A 26,308-nucleotide genomic window follows, 5' to 3' on the forward strand; every position below is an offset into this window, starting at 1 on the left:
AACAGAAAGAGATATGGAATCACAGGCTGACAGAAGCAGCTTTATGAATGTGGTTCCCACAACGAGACCTGGTGTCTGGTGAGGATTCTTGGTCTAGCTGTCCTCATGGAACGTAACAGAAATTGTTCGCGCTCACCATGCACAGACTTATCTGTACTATACTGCCTAGGGTCGCTTGGCCTACAATTGAAGAACGCCAGCCCCAGAAACTCCCTTTCCTCTTCTCTGTATGCCCAGCACCTGACATATGGCTGGTGTTCAGCCAAGGGTGGCCGCAGAGGAAACCAGCCTGGGTGACCCTTAAACAGGACATTCCAGTCCAGCTCAAAACCTGTGGTTCTGAAAGGGAGCAGGAATCATGCTGCACTGGGACACAGGGCCGGCCTGAATCCACACAGGCAGGCCTGAACCCAACCACAGGACCCAGAGGCGATGGTCTCCCAAAAGGACCCGGACCAAACTCTATTAGAGTGTAGCTTTCTGAGCTAAACTTTTGGTTTGGGTTTTGGTTTTCGCTTGGTTTCCTGGTAAGAGTTCCTGGGGAGGAAGCGAAGGCGAGAGGAAAGAAAGGAAGGGAGGAAGACGCAGAGGGAAGAATGCCACTTTGTCTTAGGCAAACCAGAAAGGAATATTTCCTTTCCAAGCCCTTTTAAGACTTGAGGGCCTCTCTGTGAGCGTGGTGGTGGGGTCGAGCGGTGGCCCTGGGGCCAGACCAACCTGGAACCTAAAATTCAGGAGAGCTGAGGGCAGACAGTGGGAGGGATCCCAGGGAGAGTGAAGCAAGGCCATCAGTGGGGGCTGCTGGTTCCTCCCATGTGGGCTGATGTCCTCACAGACGCTTGTCTGATCTGTCCGTGAGCCATTGCTTTGATCTGATTGGTGCTGTTCTTTCAAACCACCATGAGTAGGACATCAGAGTTTGCGTTGGTTTTTTTGTTTGGTTGGTTGGTTTTTGGGGTTTTCTTCCCCCCACCTTCTGCTACGAATGAACCCTAGACATAATGGGCAAGGTTAGGACCGGGATCAGAGGTGAAATTTGTGTTCTCACGTAACAGAGCTGCAACATTTCCCGTGTCCCGCCAAGTCCAACCACAAAGATCCCATCTGAATAATCGGCTGCTATAATCCAATGGCTAGACCACTCGCCTTTGAGTTTAAAGGGATACTCCGCCTTGATCTGCCCAGGGTCTCCGACAGCCTGCCAACTTCTGAGTCACTCCGAGCGGAGCAGCTGTGCAGGCTCAGCCTGGTGTTTGGGGTCCACCCCGCACACCCCGCTGTTCTTGGCACTGGCCCCATCGATGGGCCGTGGAGGTGGGAGCTCTATAGCAACAGTCTTTGTACAGCAGGGTGGAGCGGGGAGATGTGCTGTGCCACTGCCCATGTTCCGTCTGTTCTGTGGGCAGAGTTCTGGGAACACACTCAACCCAAACCATTGTCAGCCTGCTAGTGCGTGAAGGAGCAGCAGAGCCCTGCCTGTGGCTTGTGACCCTAGGGAAGTGGTGATTTTACTCCCGCTGCCCAGAGAATCCCATTCCTCTGTTTCAGATCGGTAATGGCTTTCTAGAAACTTTCTCTACCCCCGCCCCCCCACCAACAACAACAAAAAAACCAGAGCACCTCACTTTCACAACACCTTCCTTCCAGAAAGTTTTTGTTTTTAATGTTTATTTATTTTTGAGAGACAGAGAGACAGTGCAAGCAAGGGAGGGCCAGAGAGAGAGAGAGAGGGAGACACAGAATCTGAAGCAGGCTCCAGGCTCTGAGCCGTCAGCACAGACACGCGGCTCGAACTCATGAACAGCAAGATCATGACCTGAGCCGAAGTCAGATGCTTAACCGACTGAGCCACCCAGGTGCCCCCCAGAAAGTTCTTTCTGGTGTCTAACGTGAGCCCTTTGTGCTCTAGCCAAAGCTTATTATTTTTTTTAAAATTTTTTTTTTAACGTTTATTTATTTTTGAGACAGAGAGAGACAGAGCATGAACGGGGGAGGGGCAGAGAGAGAGGGAGACACAGAATCTGAAACAGGCTCCAGGCTCCGAGCTGTCAGCACAGAGCCCGACGCGGGGCTTGAACTCACGGACTGTGAGATCATGACCTGAGCTGAAGTCGGCCGCTTAACCGACTGAGCCACCCAGGCGCCCCAAAGCTTATTTTACTTTGGCCCTTGCTAGAGAAGGTACATCAGATACAAGAACCTTCCATAAAATTGAAGATTTCTCAAACCTGTCTTCTTCAGAAAGAAGAATTTGGGTTTTCTTAACCTTTCATCAGAGCCTTGTCACCCAAACCTTTCATTATCTTTCTCAATTATATCTTTGAGCCCTCTCCAAAACCTGTCTTTTGAGTTATGGGGACCATAACTTAATTAGATCTCTCATTTCCAGATGATACTCCTGGTGCTTAAGGAAAAATGAATTAAATTTCAGTCAGATATATTTCACTGGGGGAAGGGCCTGTAAAAAAGAAAGAAAAAGAAAGAAAGAAAGAAAGAAAGAAAGAAAGAAAGAAAGAAAGAAATTGGATCCTTTATATAAATAGGACATTGTATCACAAATGAGTTTTTCTTTCCCCGGTTTTTTGAAACAATGGGTCTTTTTTTGGTGAATGTAATTCCTCAGAGATTCTAACCTAAAAGACCATGATTTGCATTCTTTCGTGGGTATGTGGGTTCTGCATCCAAAAAAAAAAAAGCATACGATGTGTGCCTCTAATAAGTGGGCAACATGGCAGCAATTAAGCACCTTAAGGTCTGGGGCGAGTGGGGGGGGGGGGGAGGAGGGGGGGGGGTCCCTGTGTTTCCAGCCTTTTCTGTACCAGCTTTTGTTCTGAGGGGTTCAGAGGGGTCTGTCTGGCTTGCTTCTGTAATGCTGTTCTACTTAGATGTGTAGATGTCTTAATCCTGATCATATGGTGTTTATGCTCAGAATTTCATACGGGAGAAGGTATTTAATTGATCTTTGGGCTGTGGAACCGAGCCACAGAGCCAATGGTAGGGACAGGCTGCTTTGAGCCCTCACCTGAGATCCCCCGGGGTAAAGTGAAGAAGTTGGGCTCACTCACAGATGACCTGAAGGTCCTTCTAGGCTGACCCCTGTGAAAAAGAACCCTCTTCCAAAGAACCTGGATCTGTAGACTACAAGGGATGGGAACGGCCATTTATTGATCAACTCCGTGGGGTCAGATGAGAGTTCAAGGCCCCTCAGGTACACACCTATGGAGCAGATATGGCTAAGTGGCTGCCACCACAACCTCCCCACCCACCCACCCCTGCCCAGAGGAGTCTACACTATTTGGATCCCACTCAAAATGTCACTTCCTCAGTGAAGCCTTCCCTGACCCCTTGACCAGCCCAAGTTCGGTGTTCCCGTCCTATGTTCTTATGGCTCCCCATGCTTTCCCTTCATTGATTGCACTCGCCACCAATGTAATTATCTGTACAATCAAGGTTTTCATGCCCGCTCCACCCAAATCTCCATGAGGGTGGGGACCGTAGAAGTCTTGTTTGTCACCGTATTCCTGGAGCTTAGCACAGTGCTGACAAAATAGTTGCGCTTCAGGAAGTATTTCTCGAGCAAACAGAAGCATGAATGCAGAACGAATGGATGCACGGCAAAGCTGGTGACAAAGCCAGAACTGGCTGGCTCTCAGAGACCTGAGATTTGAGACACTCTTACTCGCGTGCTTGTGCCCAAGGGCCTCACCGCTGTCACCTTCCTGTGACACCGCCCCGTCCAGTAATAGAGTTTTGACTCCAGCAGGGGGAGTGATGGAGGCAGAGCCCCGGGCCACACTCTCAACCTGTCTTTTGTCCCCAGAGGCGTCTAAAAGAGCGGGGAGATTATAGATCTAGCCTGACGCTGGGGGTGGTGGCTGGAGATGGGTGGGAGGGGTCACTGAACTGGACCAAAGCAAACATCCTTGTGGGCATCAGCTTCTAACACGCTTTGCCAACGGGCTGCAAACACAAAACTGCTCGGCCGGGGATCTGGGTCAATGAGAGTGGGTGAAAAGGAAGGAGGACGGACCAAGACAGGCAACCTTTAGGGAAGCAAAAATAAAATTCTAATGTGGAAACTGCTGAAAATAGACTGCATGGCTGTCGGGCTGCATGCAAATCCAGTGCTAATTACATGGAAATTAATTACAAGTCCTAATTTCCATATGCCTCGCTAGGACCCTTGGGGGGAGGGGGCGTCCTTGCTGCAGGTGTCTGGTCTCACCCCCACCCCCACACGCCATTGAGGAGGCTCTGATGTCGTCTCCTTCACACTCTCGCCACAGCAGTGAGAAAAGCTGATAGGAGGCTAAAAATACTAACAATAGAAATTTGATTTCTTCTTCCAGACAAAAAGCCTTGGCATCCACAGGAGGGAGAAGTGTTCAGGCAGCATGTGACTGGTTGGTATGAAATAAATAAATAGAGAAAATAGCATATAATTAACTCTAAGTGTACGTGGTTGAGCAGGGATGTGCAGCCTTTCTCTAATGGACTGGGCGGGGGGTGGGGGGCAAAAGACCGTGTGACAAGCCATGTGACATGTGACAGGGTTATCAAGCTCATGGCCTCCTGGGTCTTGGTTCCAGGGTGTGCTTCTCCTTAAAGCTGTTCAAAGAAATTCAAAGCATTTCCAAGATACAGCCCCTAACACGGTATCTGTCCCCCGACTTCACTCAAAGATACACCTTAGGTGCGTGGGTGCTGGGTGAATCGATTTCAACAAAACAAAACAAAACAAAAACACCTTGCGGGACATCACTGCCCAGGGCAGATCCCTACGCTCCTGTCTGGAGGCACGTGGGTTTAATCGTAGGGATGGATTTTTTTTTTTTTTATTGTTTGAGAGAGAGAGAGAGAGAGAGAGAGAGAGAGACAGAGCATGAGTGGGGGAGGGGCAGAGAGAGAGGGAGACACAGAATCCGAAGCAGGCTCCAGGCTCTGAGCTGTCAGCACAGGGCCCAATTCAGGGCTTGAACTCATGAGCTGTGAGATCATGACCTGAGCCGAAGTCAGAGGCTTAACCGACTGAGCCACCCAGGTGCCCCAGGATGGATTTTTAAAGCACAAAAACGAAAACCCATCCCCTTACAGTGCCTGGGGTATGGAGCCTTTGGAGGGCGGATCTGTCCCTTTCGGGTCTTCCTTCCCTTCCACTGTTCTCAAGCGGGTCCTGCTTGGCTCCCTTCTCTCTGGCAGGTTGTTCTCCCACGTCGGCGACCCCTTCCTGGATGACCCCCTGCCCCGGGAGTACGTCCTCTACCTCCGACCCACCGGCCCCTTAGCACAGAAGCTCTCCGACTTTTGGCAACAGTCGAAGCAGATCTGCGGGAAGAACAAAGCCCACAACATCTTCCCCCACATCACCCTCTGCCAGTTCTTCATGGTGAGCCGCAGACCCTGCCCCGGCCCCCCAGCCCCTCAGCCCCTGCCCGGGGAGCCCGGCTGCCACACCCCAGCCAGCGCCTTGAGACCTGGAGTCAGAGTCAGCAGCCTCGGGGAGCTGGCCGAAAGAGTCACAGGCTCCTGGGCTTGAATGGACCGTTAAGGAATGAGTAAGGTCCCATCTGCCGGGGCCCAGGAGCACCCCGGGTCAGATGCACCAGCATGATGATTGCTGTTCCTCAGGACTCTAGGGACAAGCCTGACCCACTGAGTCAGGACCTGGACGGGCGGCCCCAACACTGAAACTAAAGCATTTCCACCCTGGTCCACGGGTAAGAGTAGAAATTAGGGAGCTAGGAACAAGAAATGTGCTCTACAGACACGGGAGGGGACTTTAGCCTCATAGACCCTCTGGCCACGAGTTTTGTCTCACCAGATCTTTCTAGAGACAGCAAAGATACCTGTGACCCGCCATAGTTACCTAATCTCCATAATCCTAGCTATCACAGAGCTTACTTAATGACTAAATTAAATCCCCCTCCGTGTAATAAATATAAATACTTTTCATCTACTTTAGTTCCCTGTGGAGATAGAGCAGAATTGGCTTATCCAGGTGTATTCGAGATGAGGCAGAATGGTAGCACTTTTAGACATTTTCAAAAAGTATTTTGAAGTATTTTTTTTCCAGCTTGTCTCTGCCTCTTTAAGACAAACAAAACAAAACAAAACAAAACCGTGTTCCTCACACCTTCTTTCTTCCCGTTCCCTCTGAGAATTATAATGATTATCACTTCCTCCCAGTCATTCCAGGATCTTTCTCAAAAGCATTCCGAACGTTAGAGACACTCATTTTCCCCCAGTGCTCCAAGAGGGTGGGGAGATGATATCACAGCTCTCTGAGCTAGCGTGAGACTGGCAGCCGGGTCAACTTCCGATCATCCGAGGAGAACAGAAAAGTCACAGATGATGTGAGAGCAGGGGAAAGCACATCCTTTACCCTGAGATGCCGTTTGCTCCGGGCCCATTCCCCTATTCTCCCTTCCCGCTGGGCCAGGCTGCGCCCAGGGGCACAGCAGGGCAGGGCGGGAGGCAAGCGTTGGTCCCATGGCCCCAGCTGAGTTTACCAGTTAGACGGCCCACGTCCGGATAACTGGGAGCCTGCAGTTCTCCTCTGTCCTCACAGACAGAAGCGAGGGTTCAGGGATGGCGTCCTCGGCCTCCAGCCCCGGGGCAGAGGATGCCAAATGTTCAGTAGCGGTAGCCCTCCGCCCCCCTCTGAGTGGAGCGTTTTGTTTTCCCCTGCCAGTGTGAGGACAGCAAGGTGGACGCCCTGGGGGAAGCCCTGCAGACCACGGTCAGTCGCTGGAAGTGCAAGTTCTCGGCCCCGCTGCCCCTGGAGCTCTATACCTCCTCCAACTTCATTGGCCTCTTCGTGAAGGAAGACAGCGCGGAGGTCCTCAAGAAGTTTGCCGCGGACTTTGCCGCGGAGGCTGCGTCCAAAACCGGTGAGCTGACAGCTGCCAGGCCAGGCGTGGGTCCCGTTCATCAAAAACGGGGAAGGAAAGGGATCGGAAGTTATGGACGGCGGGGCTGGGGCCGGCAGGTGGAGGGCCCTGCGGGGATGCGCGGAGCAGGACGAGGAGCACAGCCCTTTCCTGCAGCACCTGTGGGCTCCCTCTTAAAAACAGCGAACTACTGTTCTGCTAAGCCTCCTGGGAGAATGTCCAACGTCGACCCTCAACAGCCAAGTTGAAGGCTCACAACTCACTGTTTCACACTGAAGCCGTAAGTGCGTCCTCTGCAGCACCGCTCTCTCTCTCCAGTTCAGAGTTAACGAACCTTCCTTCCCTGCCAGCCTCCCTGCCATGAAGGCCTCTGTCGGGGTCTCACGGCTCACTCCGTGAGGGCCCAGGGCTGTGCTCGGCGGGGTAGCACAGCACAGAGAATAGAGTGGAACCACTTAGATAATAGATCCACCGGGCCCACGTCCCGCAACTCCCCGAAACCCATTAGAGGGGTCCCGAAGCTTCAACAGTCTGTCCAGAAATGTCACCCCTTCAAGATGTTTCTTGCTCTTTCCACGGCAGGCCTTAGTTCAAGCCAGCTGAGATTTCCCACCAAAGGAATTAGCTTAAAAGATGCTCAGGATATGTGTTGACTTAGAGGCAGGAAGCACGGAGAGGGGACAAGTGGGAGAAGTTGCCAGAGCTTTCCGGTCCGCCTACAGGTACAGACGAGCTCACTTAGGTCAAGGTGAGCCTTACCTGCAGTGGGACAAGACAGACAGTGGGGTCGAGGGGGGAAGAGTCGGCAGGGGGCAGTTTCTGCTGGCTCCCTTGAGAAATCGCCATCAGTGGGTATTTCTTAGGGACCGCGATGCATTCATCCGTGAAGAAAGCAACGTAACAAGTGGTTTCTCCAGGCCCGAGATACAGGTTCAAGTACCTGTGCTCACAGAGAGCTCTGAGAAGAGAAAGGCCATCATAGGATGCAGTGGCACCCCCTTCGCAAAAAAGGAAATGCATGCTGGGCTGGGCGATGTGGATCCCTACAGTGGAGAAAGGGCCCTGCAGGCAGGAAGGAACAAAGTGTGTGCAGAGGCTTGTGTGGAGCCCCCTCTCCCCGCCCCCAGCAGAGCAGAGCTGGGCGTGAGCCGTACAGCTGAATCTGAGCATCGCATGCAAACTGGAACAGAGTTGGCCAGCAGCCCCCGCACCCCGCCCCTTTCAAGGAGGGATGGAGACGGGAGAGACCTGAGGAAAACCCCTGCTTTGCCCCTTGGTCTCCAAACCTCTGACCTATAACTCACCTGCCATTTTGCTTAGTGTTCTTTACCAGAAAAGCCCCCGTTAGGGCTCAGGATTCTAGAAAGAGTGTAGCGAAGGCTCAGCGTCACCGAGCAGGATTGCAGGGAGGTCTCCCCTCTCAGAGGAGCTCTGACCCTTAAGATACCTCTTCTACTTAGGGAGGGGGGGGGGCTCCTTAGAGCCCCTCCCCAGGCACCCCTTCTTCCCCCGGGACTAGGCTCTGCTTTCTAACTTCGCTGGGGCCTGCCATTTCATGGCTTAATATTTCAGAGAAATGACATAATAGGCAAATTGTTTCCTGTTCCTGTCCCTCCACTTCAGGAAAATGACTCTTTTTCATCCCACAGTAGCTATTACCAAAACCACTAAAACTCCCACAAGACCCAAAACTGGTGGTGTGGCCACAAAACTCAAATCCTTCACAAATGTGTAAAGCGGGTCTCAGCCAGGGCTGTGCCAGACTCTTAAGGCGCATAATGAGTGAGAGGCTGCGAGGCCCTTGCTTGCTTTCCTTGTAGGCAAGGGGAGGGCCAGCTCTTCTCCAGTATCTGTGGCCACTCTTTCTAAGAACTTGGCTGCTCGTTCTCTGCCCCTGTGCGGCCCCTGGTGGTGACCGGGAGAACCGGGTGGCACTGCCCTGGGTAGCTGGTCCAGCTTCTTGCCTCCTTATGTGGATGGCTGGCCATCCCGTCTTGGCCCTAGAACCTATGCCTTGATATTCTAGACTTTTCTGCAGACCCAGAGTCCATCAGCAAGTAGATTTCTTGTCCTCCTCCGTCCTGGGTGGCTTAAGGAGATTCATCATGCGTGTATGTTCAGCCATTGACCGAATACTAAAAGCCTATATCACGTGCTGAGCACTGGGGATTCATTGCAAACAGGACACAGAAAACCTTGCCTCATGGGGCTTACACCAAAAAAAAAAAAATACGATGTAGTGTAACAGAAAAATATCCAACTGCTACATCTGTCTCCCTGGGACATGAACAAGCCCCTTAATTCCCTACCTTCGCAAATTCCCTACCTTCCCTTTGGTTGTATCTTCTGCGCTGTTCTAGCTCAGACAGTAGATGGATCTCCCCATGTAAAGATGTACAAAAGAGAAACATAATTCACCGTTTTGTTTGTTTTGTTTCTTACAGTGTCTTAGAAGCACAGTCTGTATACATTTTTTTTTTCAAGTTTACTTATGTATTTTGAGAGAGAGACAGAGAGAAAGCACAAGCAGGGGAGAGGCAGAGAGGAGGAGAGACAGAATCCCAAGCAGGCTCCACGCTATCCGCACAGAGCCCGATGGAGGGCTAGAACTCATGAACCGTGAGATGACCTGAGCCGAAATCGAGAGTCGGACGTTTAACTGCGTCACCCAGGCACCCCACCAGTCCGTTGTATACTTTAAAGCAGTGGCTTCAGTCGGGGAGATTTTATCCCCCGGGGCACGTGTGGCCGTGTCTGGAGTCGTTTTTGGTTGCCACAACTTCTGAGGTTGTACTACCGGAATCTAGTGGGTAGGGGCCGGGGGATGTGGCCACAGACCCCACAGTGCACGGGGCAGCCCCCACAACAGAGAATCATTCTGTTTTAAACCCTGGAAAACCCTGTCTTAGACCTTGAAAATATTCCATCTTTTCCCCTGGCTCCTCTGTTGGAGCCACCCAGAAGCCAAGAGACGCTATTTCAAAACGACGGCGATCGGCCCTGGCCCGCACGCCGTCGCAGGATCTCTGCTTTGGTGTCAATTAGCTCATCCTTTGAGGTCGCGGTCTCCTCGGGCTGGTGATCCTCCGTGTGTTACTAGGAGGCAAAGCCGACCCAAACAGTGACCTCTCCGCTTCCCTTGTCGGGAGCCAGGGGTGGCCCTTTCCCTCTCGAACTGCAGGCTGTTCGCAATCTGTTGCACCTGCCTGTCCCCTTATTCTGCTGCTGTGAAGGACAGCGGCAGCTCTTGTCCGGCCACGGGACACCCTCCTTTGTCATTTGGGAGGCGGGATTTATGAGGGCCATCCTTCCGTGTTCTTCCTGGAGCCTCCACCGTTGCTCTGCTGACCACGTTCCAATAACGGTTCCCTTCCTTTGTTTCCAGAAGTACACGTGGAACCTCACAAGAAGCAGCTGCACGTAACCCTGGCTTACCACTTCCAGGCTGGCCACTTACCCACCCTGGAGAAACTAGCCCAGAACATCGATGTCAAACTCGGCTGTGACTGGGTGGCTACCATATTCTCGCGAGACATCCGGTTTGCCAACCATGAGGTAATGTCTCACTGTGGCTCCTGACCCTACCGGAGGCACAGGGGGTGCGGCCAGAACCCGGGAGCACGGGCAGCTCCCTGCTACAGGGAGATGGGGACCAAAGGAAAGCAGCGGAGTGAGCACCGGACCACAATTTCCTCCGGGCTCGGCCTGCTTCCTTGGGAAGTTCTGAGCTTGCAGCCCTCCTCCCCGGGTCCCAAGTGACTCATCTGTGTAATAGCCCCATTGTCCTGTCTGCCCTGCCATTCCACTCATTACTGGAATGATACAGAAGTGAAAAGGGAGAATAGAAAAGTATGTTGGAAAAGATTTTAATTCTATAAATTCACGGAGTTAATAGAAGACCTCATCCAGATCTTAGGTAAGGAGGACACAGAAATACAAATATATATATATATATATATATATATATATATATATATATATATATCTGAACACATAATTAACAGATACTTGCTAAGTATCTATGGCATGTAAGTTACCATGGAACATACTAGAATTTTATTTTTTATTAATTTTATTTTTTTGAATTTACATCCAAATTAGCACATAGTGCAACAGTGATTTCAGGAGTAGATTCCTTAGTGCCTCTTACCCTTTTAGCCCACCCCCCCTCCCACAACCCCTCCCGTAACCCTCAGTTTGTTCTCCATATTTATGAGTCTCTTCTATTTTATCCCCCTCCCTGTTTTTATATTACTTTTGTTTCCCTTCCCTTGTGTTCATCTGTTTTGTCTCTTAAAGTCCTCATATGAGTGAAGTCATAGGATTTTTGTCTTTCTCTAATTTCGCTTAGCATAATACCCTCCAGTTCCATCCACGTAGTTGCAAATGGCAAGATTTCATTCTTTTGGATTGCCGAGTAATACTCCATTGTGTATATATCCCACATCTTCTTTATCCATTCATCCATCGATGGACATTTGGGCTCTTTCCATACTTTGGCCGTTGTTGATAGTGCTGCTATAAACACGGGGGTGCATGTGTCCCTTCAAAACAGCACACCTGTATCCCTTGGATAAATGCCTAGTAGTGCAATTGCTGGGTCGTAGGGTAGTTCTATGTTTAGTTTTTTGAGGAACCTCCATACTGTTTTCCAGAGTGGCTGCACCAGCTTGCATTCCCAGAAATATACTAGAATTTTTAAATGTGGTCCTGTCCTCAAGGAGTTTGAGTCCAGCAGGGGAGAGAGAGCAGATACATGAAATAAAAAACAGAGGAGACATGTTGTGACAATTACGTTCATCCCCTGGGAGGCCTGAGTGGGACCACTGATTCCCAGCGCATGTGGGAAGGTTGGCATAATCCTGGCATCCTTCTTTTGAGGGAATCGATAGTGATTTCCAAGACAAGCCTATGCTACTCTGAAGAGTAATATTGCCCTTTGTCTTAAGGAAAAGCTGAGACAAAGAGAGTGGCAAGTGACTGGTCCATAGCTAATTAGCAATTTAGGACCAGAGCTGAAGCCAGAACCCAGGGATTCTGACCAATAAAAACAAGCAGCCCATCTGAAAAAAAAAAAAAAAAAAAAGACCACACAGTTTAATGAGAAACTTGTCATCTAGTGTAAATACATTTATGAAACCGAATTTGCTTCCAGTTTTTCAACAGTAAAAGGGCTGATATTTTTGGCAGTTTATCTAGCCTCTTAATATCTCGACTTTTTTTTTTAAGTTCATTTGTTTTGAAAGAGAGCGCACATGTGTGAGCGGGGAGGGGGGGCAGAGGGAGAGAGAAGCCCAACATGGGGCTCGGTCCCACGACCGTGAAATCATGACCTGAGCCAAAATCAAGAGTCGGCCGCTCAGCTGACTGAACCACCCTCCTACCCTTTTGTAAAATGTGAAACACGGTTGAATGAAATCTCAGGGTCTAGACCAGCTGATCTCGCCACTGTCTTGGAATGTTGAGAAGAGCTGACCCATGAACCAGGGGTCCGGGCCAGGGCACGGAGCCTGCGAGCGTCAGGGACATGCAGCTTTGACCCCGCTGACGAGAATGTCCTGCCCTCCTTCCAAGTCATTTGATGGAAGTTTCTGGAAAGACACACCAAGGAGACGGGGCTTGATCTTGCTTAAGAATTCTGACATCTCCTGGAATTGCTCAGGATGAGCCCTAAATATAACGGGAGAGGTGTGGCTGACCAGACTCCTCACAAGGACAAAGAAAAAGGAAGTCAAGGGTTGCATGCAGATGGGCTGTGAGAAGTCACCTTTCTCAGAGAGGGAAGGTGGCAATGGAATTTTACCAGGAATACCTTCTAATCAACACTGCCCTCCAGTTAAATCAAAGGGTAATTGCTTTTCTGCCTGACCCACATTCTGCGCACTTGGCACGGAGGGAAAGAGGCAGCAAGCGCCCACACGAATTATTTTCTAAAAATAACTTGGCCGCTTTTCTCTCTTATTTGTAAAAGCTCATTTATTACTGTTCCTTCTGATACAGCGCTCTCTCTCTCTCTGAGGTCTTTGGCTTTCCCTGAGCCACCCCCTGCATACCTTTTCTTGCCTGCCTTCTGTCCCCAGGACCGTTCACGGTTCCACTGAGGCAACAGATGTCTGGAGAAGGAAAGTGGTTTGGACAAGAGCACTCAGCAAGCCATGCTTGGGAGAACTCCTAGGTCTCCTCCCTCTGCTGGTTCTCCCTTTGATTCCGACCTGCGAATGCCTGTCTGTGCTTCGCGTCGTTTTCCGTGTTAGGGACTGCGTTGGGCCGTGCCCGGTTTATATGCCAAGCGACAGAAATCTGAGGAAGGACAAAAAAGCACACGTGGCTCCAGATCCTGGCTCCATCCCTTCAGCAGTTGTTAGGTTCACTTTCACAGCTTCTAGAACGCTCCCGTCCTACGTTGTCTCCTGCAGACGACGGCAACAGTATTTTGCTGGACTGTTGCTGTCGTGCAGGCTACAAAAGAAGATTATAGAAGGGCCGTAATATATAGCCCCGGGTGGGTGCAAGACAGAAGTGTTGCAGCTCCTGCTGTGGTAGGAGCATAAAGAGCTTCAAAGGCAAGGATGTTAGGCTCCTACCTCACGTAGGGTTGCAGCTGCCCTGCACGAGGGGAGGAACAAACTCGAGATAGACCCAACAATTCTTCCAGGTCAGTGGTAAACCTAAAAGAGTATAGGGGCGCCCGGGTGGCTTGTTCGGTTAAGCATCCAACTCTTGGCTTCGGCTCAGGTCTTGATCTCACGGTTCGTGGGTTCGAGCCCTGCGTCGGGCTCTGCGCTGATGGCACAGAGCCTGCCTGGGATTCTCTCTCTCTGCTCCTCCCCCGCTCGTGCTGTGTCTCTCTCAAAACAAACTTAAAAAAAAAAAAACTTTAAAAAAGAAAAAGAGTAAGTATAATGTAGTGCAAAACTAGGCATGTCTCCTGGTATCTCTCAAACGTAGGCTTTTTGCATGAGCTTTTGAATGGGCTGTGGGGACATGGGCACGAGTTATAATTTTAGATTTGCTGCAACATCTTAATTATCGTATTGCTTATTCAATAAATCGAAGCTCCTTGTCGCCTAACTACCCGGTGCCTAGGACACAAGGTCTCCTGTGCTCCTTTGCTGTGCCTCGATTTCCCTGGAGGTAACCTGGAGACAGAATACTCACCCTGCCCCCGCCAAGTGATAGGGGGAACGAGTGTTCTGAAGTCACTTTGAGTTTCTCGAAGGAAAGACACTTCTGGGCCAAAGGCATAATTAATTAGTCAAAACTGTGCTATGCTTGAGGATCTAAGAGACAGAAGTTTCGACTTGTTCCCCCATGACTCGGTGCCTCTCTCCACCCTGTTCCGGGAAAAGGAGTGTTCCTTTTGGTGGATCATCGCATACCTAGCTTAGAGAGTTTTTCTTTTCTTGCAGCAAGCTGTTTTCACAACGAAGCAGAAACAACCTCCCTGGCTAGTTTGGAAATGGTGGTTTGAGCACGAACGTGGCAGAGGACAGGGGAAGGAGCAGGAGGCCACCAGGGGCAACAATCTGGAGCTGAAAGATACTGGAAAAGAAATAGGGAAAGAAACGGGGGCCCCAAGCAAAAGGAAAATCAGAATCCAGCGGTACCACGGAGTCCTGTGCATTTTTATTTGCATTCTCTAAGGAAAAAAAAAAAAATCACCTTTTTGCCAGTGCCTTTCCTTAGAGACTTCCAGAAGGAAGTTCCATGAAACATGTTCCGATGTGTCACCTTGACGGACACACAGAGAGCTGATTAGCTCACGAGCACACAGTCCGGGGGGTCAGGCGAGAAGGCAGATCAGGTGTCCTGGTTCGATAGACATAATGCTGCGCCTTCTGGATACAGGCTCCGTCCTAAAGAGTTTCCTTAGATTGTCTCATTAACTGTTATAATCCAGGCATTAGGTTACCGATGAGAAAACAGAGGCCCAAGTTAACAGCCTGAAGGTGGAAGCAGAATGGTTAGCCTGCCAGTAATGACTTTGGAGCTTCAGGAAAGTCGGTTAAAGTATCTCCATCTCAGTGTCCCATGTGAGATAAATAGGATAGAAATGTCTTCCTTACAATTGAGGACGCTTGCTGTTAATGAGAAATCAGGAAGATGTTTTTCCAAAATATCTTCGTGCCCATGCTGTTTGTGTCTACCGGGAAAGGACACAAAACATCAAGTACGTCAGCCAAGCAGTATGGGCTCTGGTTGGCTCTGAAGGCTCTTTATGAGCCCAGAGAAGAAACACGTGGTTTCCATCTGGTTGCCGGTGAAAGCTGGTTACACGGACGTACTGTATACGCTGATGGCTGTGAAAGATATTTTTCTTTCAAGGTCTTTGTCGAAAATGTAGGTTTAGGGGCGCCTGGGTGGCTCAGTTGGTTAAACATCGGACTTCGGCTCAAGTCATGATCTCATGGTTTGGGAGTTCGAGCCCCGCGTCGGGCTCTGTGCCGACTGCTGGGAGCCTGGAGCCTGCTTTCGGAGTCTGTGTCTCCCTCTGCCTCTCTGCCCCTTCCCCTCCCCCTCAAAAATAGACATTAAAAAAAAAAAAAAATTTTTTTTTTAATGTAGGTTTAAAGAAAGCTCCTTGAAGGCAGAGACTGCCTTGTTTAAGCCCCAGAGTGACTTATAAGGGGAAATGCGTCGGTCCCAAAGCCTTCCTACAGGAGAGTGTCTGCACCCAGACCGTCTGTACCCCCATACGGAAGACTGGCTTTCCATGAGTGGGGTTTCAGGTGTCTATTAGGGTGCCTGCCGCAGACGGAGAAGGGGAGATAGGCCCAACCCCATTTGTATAGCAGCTTAATAGAGCGCCTACGGGCTTTCAGATAAATTTCTGAAAACTATCTTGAATCCTGACAGGAAGAAAGGCCTGCCTGAAGGGAAGTCTGGAACCATCCAGCAGGACCAGGCACACATCTACAATACCCTGGGGGGGTGGGGGAGACATGCTTTCGGATCGGAGTGCAAATCTACTCAGAGCCTGCAGACCCCAGGGGCACCTGCAAGTCCGCATCTGGAAGCAGGACACGCAGACGTGCCCCGGAGGCGTGCAGACTGGGCCTCACTCCTCCCTCTCCTCCTCTCTCAGACGCTCCAGGTGATCTACCCGTACACCCCACAGAATGACGACGAGCTAGAGCTGGTCCCGGGGGATTTCGTCTTCATGTCTCCGATGGAGCAGACCAGCACCAGCGAGGGCTGGATCTACGGCACGTCCTTAACCACGGGCTGCTCCGGACTCTTGCCGGAGAATTACATCACCAAGGCCGACGAATGCAGCACCTGGATATTTCACGGGTAAGCAGACTCACGTTCTTCACCTGCTGCTTTGGGAGACCACCACGGGCTGTGGGCAGGTGGTGGGGAAACGGGCTCAGGGGATGGGAGGAAAGCTGTTGGTTCAGGACGCTCAGGGAAGGGCTGACCTGGGGCATGGGAAAATGAGGGATGGGTCCGCTCCACTTCTCGCTGCCTGCCCCATTTGATGGAACAGAGTTCCTGATCAGAGACTCAACTGAGGCAGCTTGGGGGGGGGGTGTGGGGAGGGGGGCGCGCGCGGGGGTCCATCTCTCTGGCTGTGAAGCGTGGGTCATCCCAGTGCTTTTGGGGCTCCTGTCCGCTCTGTCCTGGGCCGTTGCTCAAGAGTGGTCTGACTCCCCAGAACCGCTGGGCAGGTATAAGCCAGCCAGACCGGCAGTGGAAGGCTTTGCAAGGGTCAGGAGACCTAACTGCCCCTCGCTTGCTAGGTGGCCTCGAGCGAGTCTCTGGCGCATAAGCACCTAGAGAGAGAGAGCGTCTAAAGAAATGGGCAACTGCCAGAACCGTAAAAAGACACGCGGTGCCCCTAGTGTCCTCTAGAGTGGGAACTTTCCACCCATCCCTCACGACTGGTTTGCCCCCAAACCAAACTGGTCGCACGGTCAGCGTGGCCCGTGCTGTAGGGCCAGCTTTGCCTCGGCAGATGCAACGGGCACAGGAGGCACCTTCTCTTTCTTAATCGGAGACGCTCAAAGCCAGCCAGCCAGCCCTTCCCTAGCACATGCAGGCGTCTCGCCAGGGTGCGCATGCTGGTTTGTTTTTCCTCTCTCTTGTTCTTGCTCTGTGCCAACGTGGCTGAGAGCCGGAAGCTCTGAGCACCAGCTGCGTGGTGCGTCTAACATTGTTATTACCGCCATGGAAGAGAAGGCGAGAGGGGCACTTTCAGGGAGCGCGTTGCCCAGAGGGAGAAAAGAAAAGGTTCTCTCTGCCCCCCAGTCAGCAGCAAGCAGGCAAACCACAAACCCAAAGATGGGAGAGAACACCTTCCTCCTTAACAACCCCCTACCCAACAATTCCTTCCGCTTCCTTTTGGTCCACCCCCACCCGCCCACCCCCCGCCCGGGAACATCCAGCTTTTCGGGGTACAGTCGGAAGGTCAAAGCTGCCTCGTGTTCCCCAAACATTTGCGTTCTCAGAAAGGCTTCTGAACATCTACGTTGTGTTTCCAAAGTCACCGTTTTGTGCCTTAGAAAAACGAGTGAAGCATATTATCTGTGGATACACTGAACACTAAGATGATATGATGCACAGCTCTCAGACCTTTTTTTTTTTAAAAAAAAAAAGTCGGGCTAGAAGTTGGAGCAGAGTAGGTGGGAGAAGGCCTGCTGACCCATTCCAGAGCACTGTTTCCAGACCCACTGCTGTCCAAATTAGAGCTCAGGCGGAAACATGGGTCCACGGACCACAGGGACGTTTGCGTGCCACCTCCTTTTCTCTGGCGAGGTCCCTACCGACGATACTGCCCTGGAACCGTATCTGAAATGAAACTGTCAGCTTCCGCAGCCAGTGCTGCTGAGAGTGGGGAAAGGCTAGTGTTAGGTGTTAGGACCCCGTAATCAAGAATTTGAGTTTTTATGCCGCTAGTCTTGGGTTCAAATCTTAACACTCCCACTTAAAAGCTGTGTGACCTTGGCCAAGTTACGTCACCTCTCTGAGCCCCCGTCTGTTACTCTACAAGGTGGGGAGGATAATTGCATTTACCTCACAGGAGCGTTATAAAGACCACAGTGAAGGACTTAGCTTTACACGGATAAGTGCCACACCCGTAATAGCACTGAACCTAAAAAGCTGTTAGCTTTCTGATTTTTCTACCTTGTGTTTTCCAGTCCTCTCTTACATGCTTGTCCAATCAAATGTCTCTTCCCGAGGTGATCCTATAGAAGAACTGTACTTTCCTATTTAACTCCAGAAGCAGAAATGATGTAAGGAGGCTCCTGATAAGACGGATCTTCTCTCTCCCCTAAAGTTAGCCTTGAGGAGGTACAGCCACAGGAGATGCTCCTTCAGTGACCTGGCTGACCCGATGGCAGGTCGCAGAGGGGACTCAGGCCACAAGGAGTGACCTTTCATCGCCCTTTCTGCCCGGTTCTTCTCAGTTCTAAGTCACTCATAAGAAAGTATTTTTTATCTATTTTTTAATGTTTATTTTTGAGAGAGAAAGTGTGAGCAGGAGGGGGGCAGAGAGAGAGAGAGAGAGAGGAAGACAGAGACTCTGAAGCGGGCTCTGCGCTGACAGCGAGCCCGATGTGGGGCTCGAACTCCCAAACCGTGAGATCATGACCCGAGCGGAAGTCAGCCGCTCGACTGACTGAGCCACCCGGGTGGCCCCTGAGGAAATCTTCTCCTGCCACCCTGATTAGGGCATCTCGCCTGGTTCTGAGTGTCTCTCAATACTTGTCAGTTGGTGAAGCCCCACTGTGTCCTTTGAATTATGGGTGGGGGCTGGCCGGTCCTTCCGGGCTTACGCACAGGACTGCTGTGTCTGGGAAAGTGCCAGCACCCGGCCCTGGTCCTTGAGATGATGTCCTAGGTATCAGGCTCAGCTTCCTCCCTACGCAATCTCTCAGCACAAAGCATCTGACTATTGTCTTAATGGAAGTGACAGCACCAGACTGTCTCAAAATGAGTCCGGTCCTTTGATTACAGTGACAGTTGAGAAGAAGGTTGGCATTCTCCTTGCCAACCGAGCTGAAGGACAGAGAGAGAGAGAGAGGAGGGACTCTGCCAGTGTCTTCACAGCTGTAATAAAGAAATTAAGGGACGTGTACAAGCAGGACGTCAAGCCGATTCTGTCTATCCAGACACTTCAGGCCCCGAAGCTTTGATGAATCAGACAGCGAAACCAAATTTTCTTTAACTGTGATGTGTGCAAAGGAGAACAGCCTGTCTCTCCGACTGTGAATGGCACTAGATTTTCTTGGTCTACAGTTGCTTCATTTTTCCAGTTGGTCTCTCAGGCTGCACATCACACTTGCTGATACAGCTTTGTTAGATGACAGCTTCCTGCCACCCCCCCACCTTCCCCCCTCACCCAGATCTGCTGAATCACAATCTGTGACAAGTCGGGCCCAGCCGTGTATTTGTTTTAAAGCTCTCCTGGCGATTCTGATATGCACTAGGGCTGAAAGGCCACTTTTGCAGGGTGTGAGGCTTCTGAAGCCTTTGTAAGCAGGAGTCGTCTATTTACAGTAAAAAAAAAAAAAAAAGAGAGACTGGAAGGGGATCGTAAAATTCTTAAGAGCAGAGCCTTAAAAAAAAAAAAAACTGTTTTCCTAACAGCCAGTTAGCTTTGTTATATCGCTGACTATAACAAGGGCTTTTCCAAAATGAAATTCGAAGAATACTGCTGTGTTAAAATGAAATATTCCTGAACAGAGTAGGTCAACAGGTACGGACCAGGACTCTGGTTTGAGCAGATTGAAACATACGGCTACCCTGGCTGCAAAGAAGCGAGAAATCTCAAATGCAAATGCTCTCCCTTGAACACCGGCTCAGTGAGGCAGAAAGAGATGTTCACTGCATTCGCCTTGCGACCGTAGTTGAATTGCAGTGTTTATTAGATAAAGCCTTTTGGAGGACTTACTAATCACAATAACTCAAACGTGGCATAATTTGCTGCCTCGCTGTCAGCGAGGCCTCTTTGGGGCTTCTGTAGCTACGGCGTAACACCCAGAAATGAGAGCTCTTGGCCCACGGCTCCATACATCTGGCGAGAACGGCTTCCTCCGAGAGAATTCTGTGTTTAATCATCTTGTTGGAGGTGTTACTGAGTTGGGGAGAGGGGTGGGGCCACCGAAGAAGGTGGAAGAGAGAGGATAATGGCCATCGGGTTGCCTCCATCCGTTAAGAGCCACAGGCACACTGGTGGAGACCAGTACAAATCCTCCCTCCCGTTTGTCAGTTCGGATGGAAATCGCCATGGAAAAGATTAAAGGCAACAGGAATTGTTTTCTTCTTTGGAGCCAGAAAAATAGCTGGAAACAATGGCACCGAATTGAAAACTCATTATTCTTTAACTTGCCTTCGGCGCCAGCCGCGGCGGTGGTATCCTGGTTGGCACGAGATCAGGGCCCCATCCCTACCCAGAGAGATGAGCACATCTGTTCCAAGCACAGAAATCCATCTTCCCCTAGTTTAGCCACTGCGAGACCTAAGTAGAGAACAAGCTGTTCCCCTCCCGAAAGGGGGTGTTGCCTCCTCGGCTTTCCCACCCGTCGCCCTGGGCGTGTTTCCCGCGAATTCCCACGCTCCCCTTGAGCCCGAGGGTGACGTGCTAATGACTCCTGGCCCAAACAGTTAACGGCGTCCTCCTCTTCCCCTACAGTTCTCACTCCATCCTGAACACGGCGTCTTCTAACGCCCTCTCATTTGGTGATGGTGTGGTGGACAGGCGGCAGTATGAGGACCAGGGCCTGGGGGAGACGGCTCCCCTGACGATCATCTGCCAGCCCACGCAGGTAAGGCTGACCGTTGGGGCCGCTTCCTCGACTCTACTTGAGGATTCACTGAGCACGTCTTTGCTGAGTGTGAGGGCTTGCCCTCGGTGCCCCCAAGGGTCCTAGGTCTCTTGGGGGCGACGACGCACAATTTTATAAAAGACACACAGAATTTAAGGCCAGGGAGAGTCGGGTGGGTGGTACTGATCGCACCTACCGGCATCTGGGTCTAGGCTGGCAGAGGAAGAGGTTCTGCAGAGGGAAGGACATGTTACCTGTAAAGTCATAATAGTTCTGTTTCATAGGCCATCGTGAGATTAAAAAGAAAATAAGGCCCTCGGCACAGTGCCTGGCACCTGTATGTATGTCTGAGTGCTCAACAGATGCCAGAAACGTTGCAAAATGGAGAATGTGGGGGTGGGGATCGTTTGGAACGAGAGAGGCAAAGGCAAGTGGAGGATCAAGAGACTAGATCACATTGGCTGGAGCCCAGGGCCTGAATTAGGGACGAGCAGGAGAAGAAACAGGAAAGATCATGCCATTATCCCACCTATTAACCCTGTCAGGGCAACCAACGGGCAGCACGTGTAAAGCGCCAGCCCACACGAAGGTGACCACACGAAGCAAACGGGGAATAGCTGACCGTCAGAAGGAAGGAATATAGAAACATGTGGAAGGATCCACCCAGCACTTCCAGAACCCAAGGTCATTTGGACACGCCTTTGACTAGACTGGCCTATTTTGTCACCGCTGACCTCCCTGAACCATTTCCGGGAACACCAACGCGCGTGTAGCCAGACAAGAGAGCCAAAAGTACGAATAGAATAGCCAGAGAGGAACCTCGTTGCTGGAGGAGACCGTCCATTTGGTCTACCCACCGTGTGTTAGAGGGGAGGCAGGCACTGTTGTGATTAACAGTCCTCGCCCTCTGAAGTTGATGAAGTATCCCTGTAGAGGGGGGCTAGATGACTAGAGGCATGTACTGGCTGGATGTGCCTCTGAGCGGTAGCCCAAGCGGTCTGCCCGTTCCTCTACTGGCCAAATGCTGGTCCCACACGGCAACCGCAACGGTGAGGCAATTTTCACAGCCCTTCTGATTTTGCAGAACGCGTGCCATTCATCTCATCCGAGCCTCAGACTAACTTGTGAGGTCTGTAGGAGGCGTCTTCCTGCCCCCACTGTGTTACAGACCTGCCAACGTTAATCCGAGATCGTTGCGGGGCCCTTGTCCTAGAGCTCAGTTCTGCTCATCTGGCACCTGGCTCCAGGATATGTCCATTTTCTTCTGTGCTTCCCCCCCCTCCCCCCACTAACGGCCTTTCTTGCTCTGCAGCCCCTGAGGGTCAATAGCCAGCCTGGCCCTCAGAAGAGATGCCTCTTTGTGTGTCGGCACGGTGAGAGGATGGATGTTGTGTTTGGGAAATACTGGCTATCCCAGTGCTTCGATGCCAAAGGTGAGTGCTGCGTTGGCCTGCTTAGCATCGCCGTACCCTTTGTGGCCTCTAGGGGGCACAGTCAAGCTACATTCGTCTAGACGCGAGTCCTTCCTGGTTCCCGTGCTATATAGGAAATGCCTAGAATGTGTTACAATCTAAGTCCTTCCCGATTGTCTTGAGTGGTAGCGAAGAGGTAAGTGTTCTTGTCCCCTGTTCCATAAACTGGGACAACAGGGACCAAAGAAACCAATGTCTCGCCCGTGGTCATTTGGCGGAGGCAGAGACGGGTGTCCTGATTCTGTGGCCAGAATTCCCTCCATTAAATCACCCTGGCTCATTTTGGTTCCAGTTCCCTTTGAGTGACATGTCTAAGAGAAAGAGGCCGGCGTAGCACAGAATTCTCCTGCCTTACAGTGCATGGTTGTTACTTTCACACAGACGTGGCAAGAGGTAGTTTTCTGTCAGTAGAACGGAGGGGTGGATTCCAAGACTCTACCACAGAAAAAGCGTCAGCCTCAACAGTTTCTAGAAAGTTCAAGCCGGTGTCTTTGGCCAAACAAGGAATGGAAGTGGAGGGCCGTCGGGATCAGCAACAGAAGTCCTGAGGAAAACAGAAAGTCGTCTTTTGTCTGATTTTTTTCTTTTTTTTCCAGGCCGCTACATACGCACCAACCTGAACATGCCTCATAGCTTACCTCAGCGGAGTGGTGGTTTCCGGGACTATGAGAAAGATGCTCCGATCACCGTGTTTGGATGTATGCAAGCAAGACTGGTGGGTGAGTGTCCTGGGGTGATTGCACAGCCTCTCCTGGCTGCTCCTTCCAAAGACTGGTTCCAGCGGGCAGGCCAGGACACTTCCCAGGGCTTCCTCCAACTTTCCTACAAGTAGTGTATTTCTCCAATTCAAAAGGGATTTATTACATAACCATTAAGTTCAGGACACTGTGCTGGGCGCTAGGCCGGTTTACCAAAGTGAAGCAGGTGTGACCCCTTGAGGGCTGTGTGGCCCAGTGATGGGGCAAGGTCAGCGTCTACTGCGCAGGGGAGGAGAGTCCTGGAGTGGCTGGATGTAGACAGGCCAACTGATCCTTTGAAGACGGTCCGTTCTTTGCAGGTCTGTTCCATACCTGCCAGGCAGAGACAGCAGCCTTGTCCTGTTCAATCATTTAACATATTCACTGATCACTTTGGGCGAGGTCCTTTGCTAGGTGCCAGGGATGTAAGCAGAGTCCCCACCCTCAGGGAAACAAACTTGTACAGTCTGGTATCCTCAGGAATAGAACTGTGTACAGAGTAATATGGGAGCATTAAAACACACACACACACACAAAGAGAAGGGAAGTCAGCTGGGTAGAGAAAGAGCGGGAAGGTGGGAAGTGTGTTCCCGAGAGGTGAGAAATAATATCGAAAATACTTAGGAAAAAGCTCTCATTTTCTAGAACATGGCTTGTGAGCCGCACAGGAGAGAAGGTTGGTGACGCGGATAAAGACACGTTTACGGAAGACCTTGCCCCCCATATTAAGGCATCTAGACTTTATCCAGTAGAGAAAAGAAGTGTATTCTGTGAGGAAGTGTGGAAGTAGCAGGTGTTGGGATCTACCTCTGTTCTCTAATAAGACTATGACAGGTTGAGATCTTGTTCAGCACGGGATTAAGTGTAAAACAAGACCTAACGGTCACAATAGAAACCATCTCGCTTATATCACAAGTGGCAAATCAGAGCACTGTCGTTGCTGCTCGTTAGCACCAGAGAGAAGGAGAGAAAAAGACGAGGTGGGGGGGTCTTCCACTGGGGCTCTTTCATGGGAACACAGATGAGGGGATGGGCCAGAAACGAGGCCGATACTGCCAGCTCTGTGTGAGCCCCCGCTGAAAAAGGGGTTCGCAGGCTCTGCCCGCCACCCCCTCCCACACGGAGGTCCAGCTGAGGCTGAGTGAATCCAGCAAACTGTCTGCCTTCCTTTGCAGGTGAAGCCTTATTAGAGAGCAACACCATTATCGACCACGTCTACTGCTCCCCATCTCTGCGTTGTGTTCAGACTGCGTACAACATCTTGAAAGGTTAGACTCGACAAAGGTCGACTAACTCCACCCTTCTGCCTCTAGGCAGCCCTACACCCAAATTACCCTGGACTCGTGGGACATGAGCCGATTGAGAGCTTCACAATGGGAATTTTTAGGGGTGCCTGGGTGGCTCAGTCGGTTAAGCATCTGACTTCGGCTCAGGCCATGATCTCCCAGTTTGTGGGTTCGAGCCCTGTGCTGACAGCTCAGAGCCTGCTTCGGATTCGGTGCCTCTCGCTCTCTGCCTCTCTCTCACTTGTACTTTTCCTCTCAAAGAAAATAAAAACTTAAAAATTTTTGGAATTTTTAGCCAGGATTCCTATGGAAGAGGTCTTTGCAAAGAGTCCCCAAATCATACTCTGGTGGCCTAAATAAGATGAGAGGATAAGCAATTTTTCTCTTGAAAATGCAAAGCCCTCTTGGATGAATGGTAGCCTTGTAGAATATCGTTGTCTAGCAATAATTTGGAGCCTACAGAGTGATCCCTTTTTTGCAGTGCAACAGTGAAATCATTTCCTCCCACTCTGCTCTGGTTGCTTCTCGTTTATAGTAGCAACGATGCTCCTAAGTGTCTACAAATCTTAATCATCCTTGTTTCTTTATAAAAGTACCATTGCTATAAAGATATACAACTTTCACCCGAAAATCTGGGGATGCTTGAGTTACAGGGATCTCCATTCTCATTTCATGGGAAGGAAGAGTAGCAGAAACAGAGGGGAACTATTCACTTATACCAAAAAACAAAGGAGCCAGAAATAGCCAAGCCAATGAAGAATTTACACTATCTTTGAGACTTCCTTAAGTAAACCAGAATGCATGTGTGTATTAAAATACTGTATGTACTAAATTTGCACAGAAAAACTGTATTGCAAAAGGCAATCCAAAGAATGTTAAAAAGGGACCAGTCCCACTCTGTGGGTAATTACCCTTTGAAAAAACACAAGACTTGTGCACTGGCACTTGAAAATATTCAACATTGGATTTCCTGGTAGAGAAAATGAGTAATTTACATGATATTCAAATACAGTGTAAGCTATTGTAGAGTAGTGGATGCTAAGAGACTTTCTGAAATTTTGTTTGTTGTTGAGAGAGAGAGAGAGTCTGGGAGAGAGAAGGAGAGAATCTTAAGCAGGCTAGTCACAGGGCTCGATCCCATAACCCTGGAATCATGATCTGAGCCAAAATCAAGAGTCAGATGCTCAAGCCATGAGCCACCCTTAAGTTCCTTAGTAAGGCAACCTTGGGACTTACCTTAGAAAAAGGAATTGTAGTCACAGAAGTGTATACATTATATGGGGGAAGGACTTGTGTTCTTTTCCTTAAGTCAGAGACCACTTAAAGCCAGCATACATCCTGTTGGTGTGGCCAGAGTATTAAACTCGAATGTCTGTCACACATGGAAATTAAAAACCCTTGTCCAGACCCACATGCTTTCCACCTTCTTATAGCCGTGTAGAGCAACGGGTAAAAGAGAACAGATTTACCCGAAGTTTTATAGCAACTTGGCCTCTGATTTACTTCTCCACTGAGAACAGAGTGGTATTGCCTTCATCTTCATTTTATTTTACCTCTAAGGTTTACAACAAGAAAATCACTTGAAGATCCGCGTAGAGCCTGGCTTGTTTGAGTGGACAAAATGGGTTGCTGGGAACACCTTACCTGCGTGGATACCTCCATCAGAGTTAGCTGCAGCCAACCTGAGTGTTGATACAACCTACAGGTAACCCTCCACGCTGCTACTTCCCAGAGTCGATGCGGAAGCCCTTTTCTACGCCAGGCTAACCACGAAGAGGAAGGACTAGATGTAGCCTATGGGCAGTTGTCCATAGTGGTGGAAGTCAAGTTCTGATTTTGAAAAACCACAACTGGAGAAAGCCAGCATCCCCTTATATTTAAGGTTATAGATATAACATATATATATGTTGTTCATATCATATATATCTATATATATACACCATATATATACATATATATGTATATATACACCATATATATGTATATATACATATATATCATATATCCATATATATCATATATATCATATATATCATCATATATATGTATATATACACATATATATACATATATGATATATAATATATACATATATATTACATATGTTACATATATTATATATATTATATATGTGTTATATATATATATACG

General features: G+C 50.0%; 1 protein-coding gene across 3 annotated transcripts in view; it reads left to right on the top strand.

Annotated features, from left to right (window-relative positions):
• UBASH3B (ubiquitin associated and SH3 domain containing B) overlaps positions 1–26,308 on the top strand; it is a 144,502-nt gene that overhangs the window by 97,933 nt on the left and 20,261 nt on the right. For 2 of the 3 annotated variants that reach the window (XM_042905040.1, XM_042905039.1), the window contains exons 2-11: positions 4,350–4,403; positions 5,200–5,386; positions 6,692–6,890; positions 10,276–10,445; positions 15,976–16,184; positions 20,530–20,662; positions 21,975–22,095; positions 22,731–22,853; positions 24,047–24,139; positions 25,718–25,862. In XM_042905040.1, the coding sequence (XP_042760974.1) occupies positions 4,350–4,403; positions 5,200–5,386; positions 6,692–6,890; positions 10,276–10,445; positions 15,976–16,184; positions 20,530–20,662; positions 21,975–22,095; positions 22,731–22,853; positions 24,047–24,139; positions 25,718–25,862 (1,434 nt within the window). Of the gene's footprint in view, positions 1–4,349; positions 4,408–5,199; positions 5,387–6,691; positions 6,891–10,275; positions 10,446–15,975; positions 16,185–20,529; positions 20,663–21,974; positions 22,096–22,730; positions 22,854–24,046; positions 24,140–25,717; positions 25,863–26,308 lie in introns of all 3 variants that reach the window. The other variant, XM_042905041.1, reaches the window with a different exon arrangement.

This window comes from Panthera leo, chromosome D1 (assembly GCF_018350215.1).
Source record: "Panthera leo isolate Ple1 chromosome D1, P.leo_Ple1_pat1.1, whole genome shotgun sequence".
Classification (NCBI taxonomy): Eukaryota; Metazoa; Chordata; class Mammalia; order Carnivora; family Felidae; genus Panthera; species Panthera leo.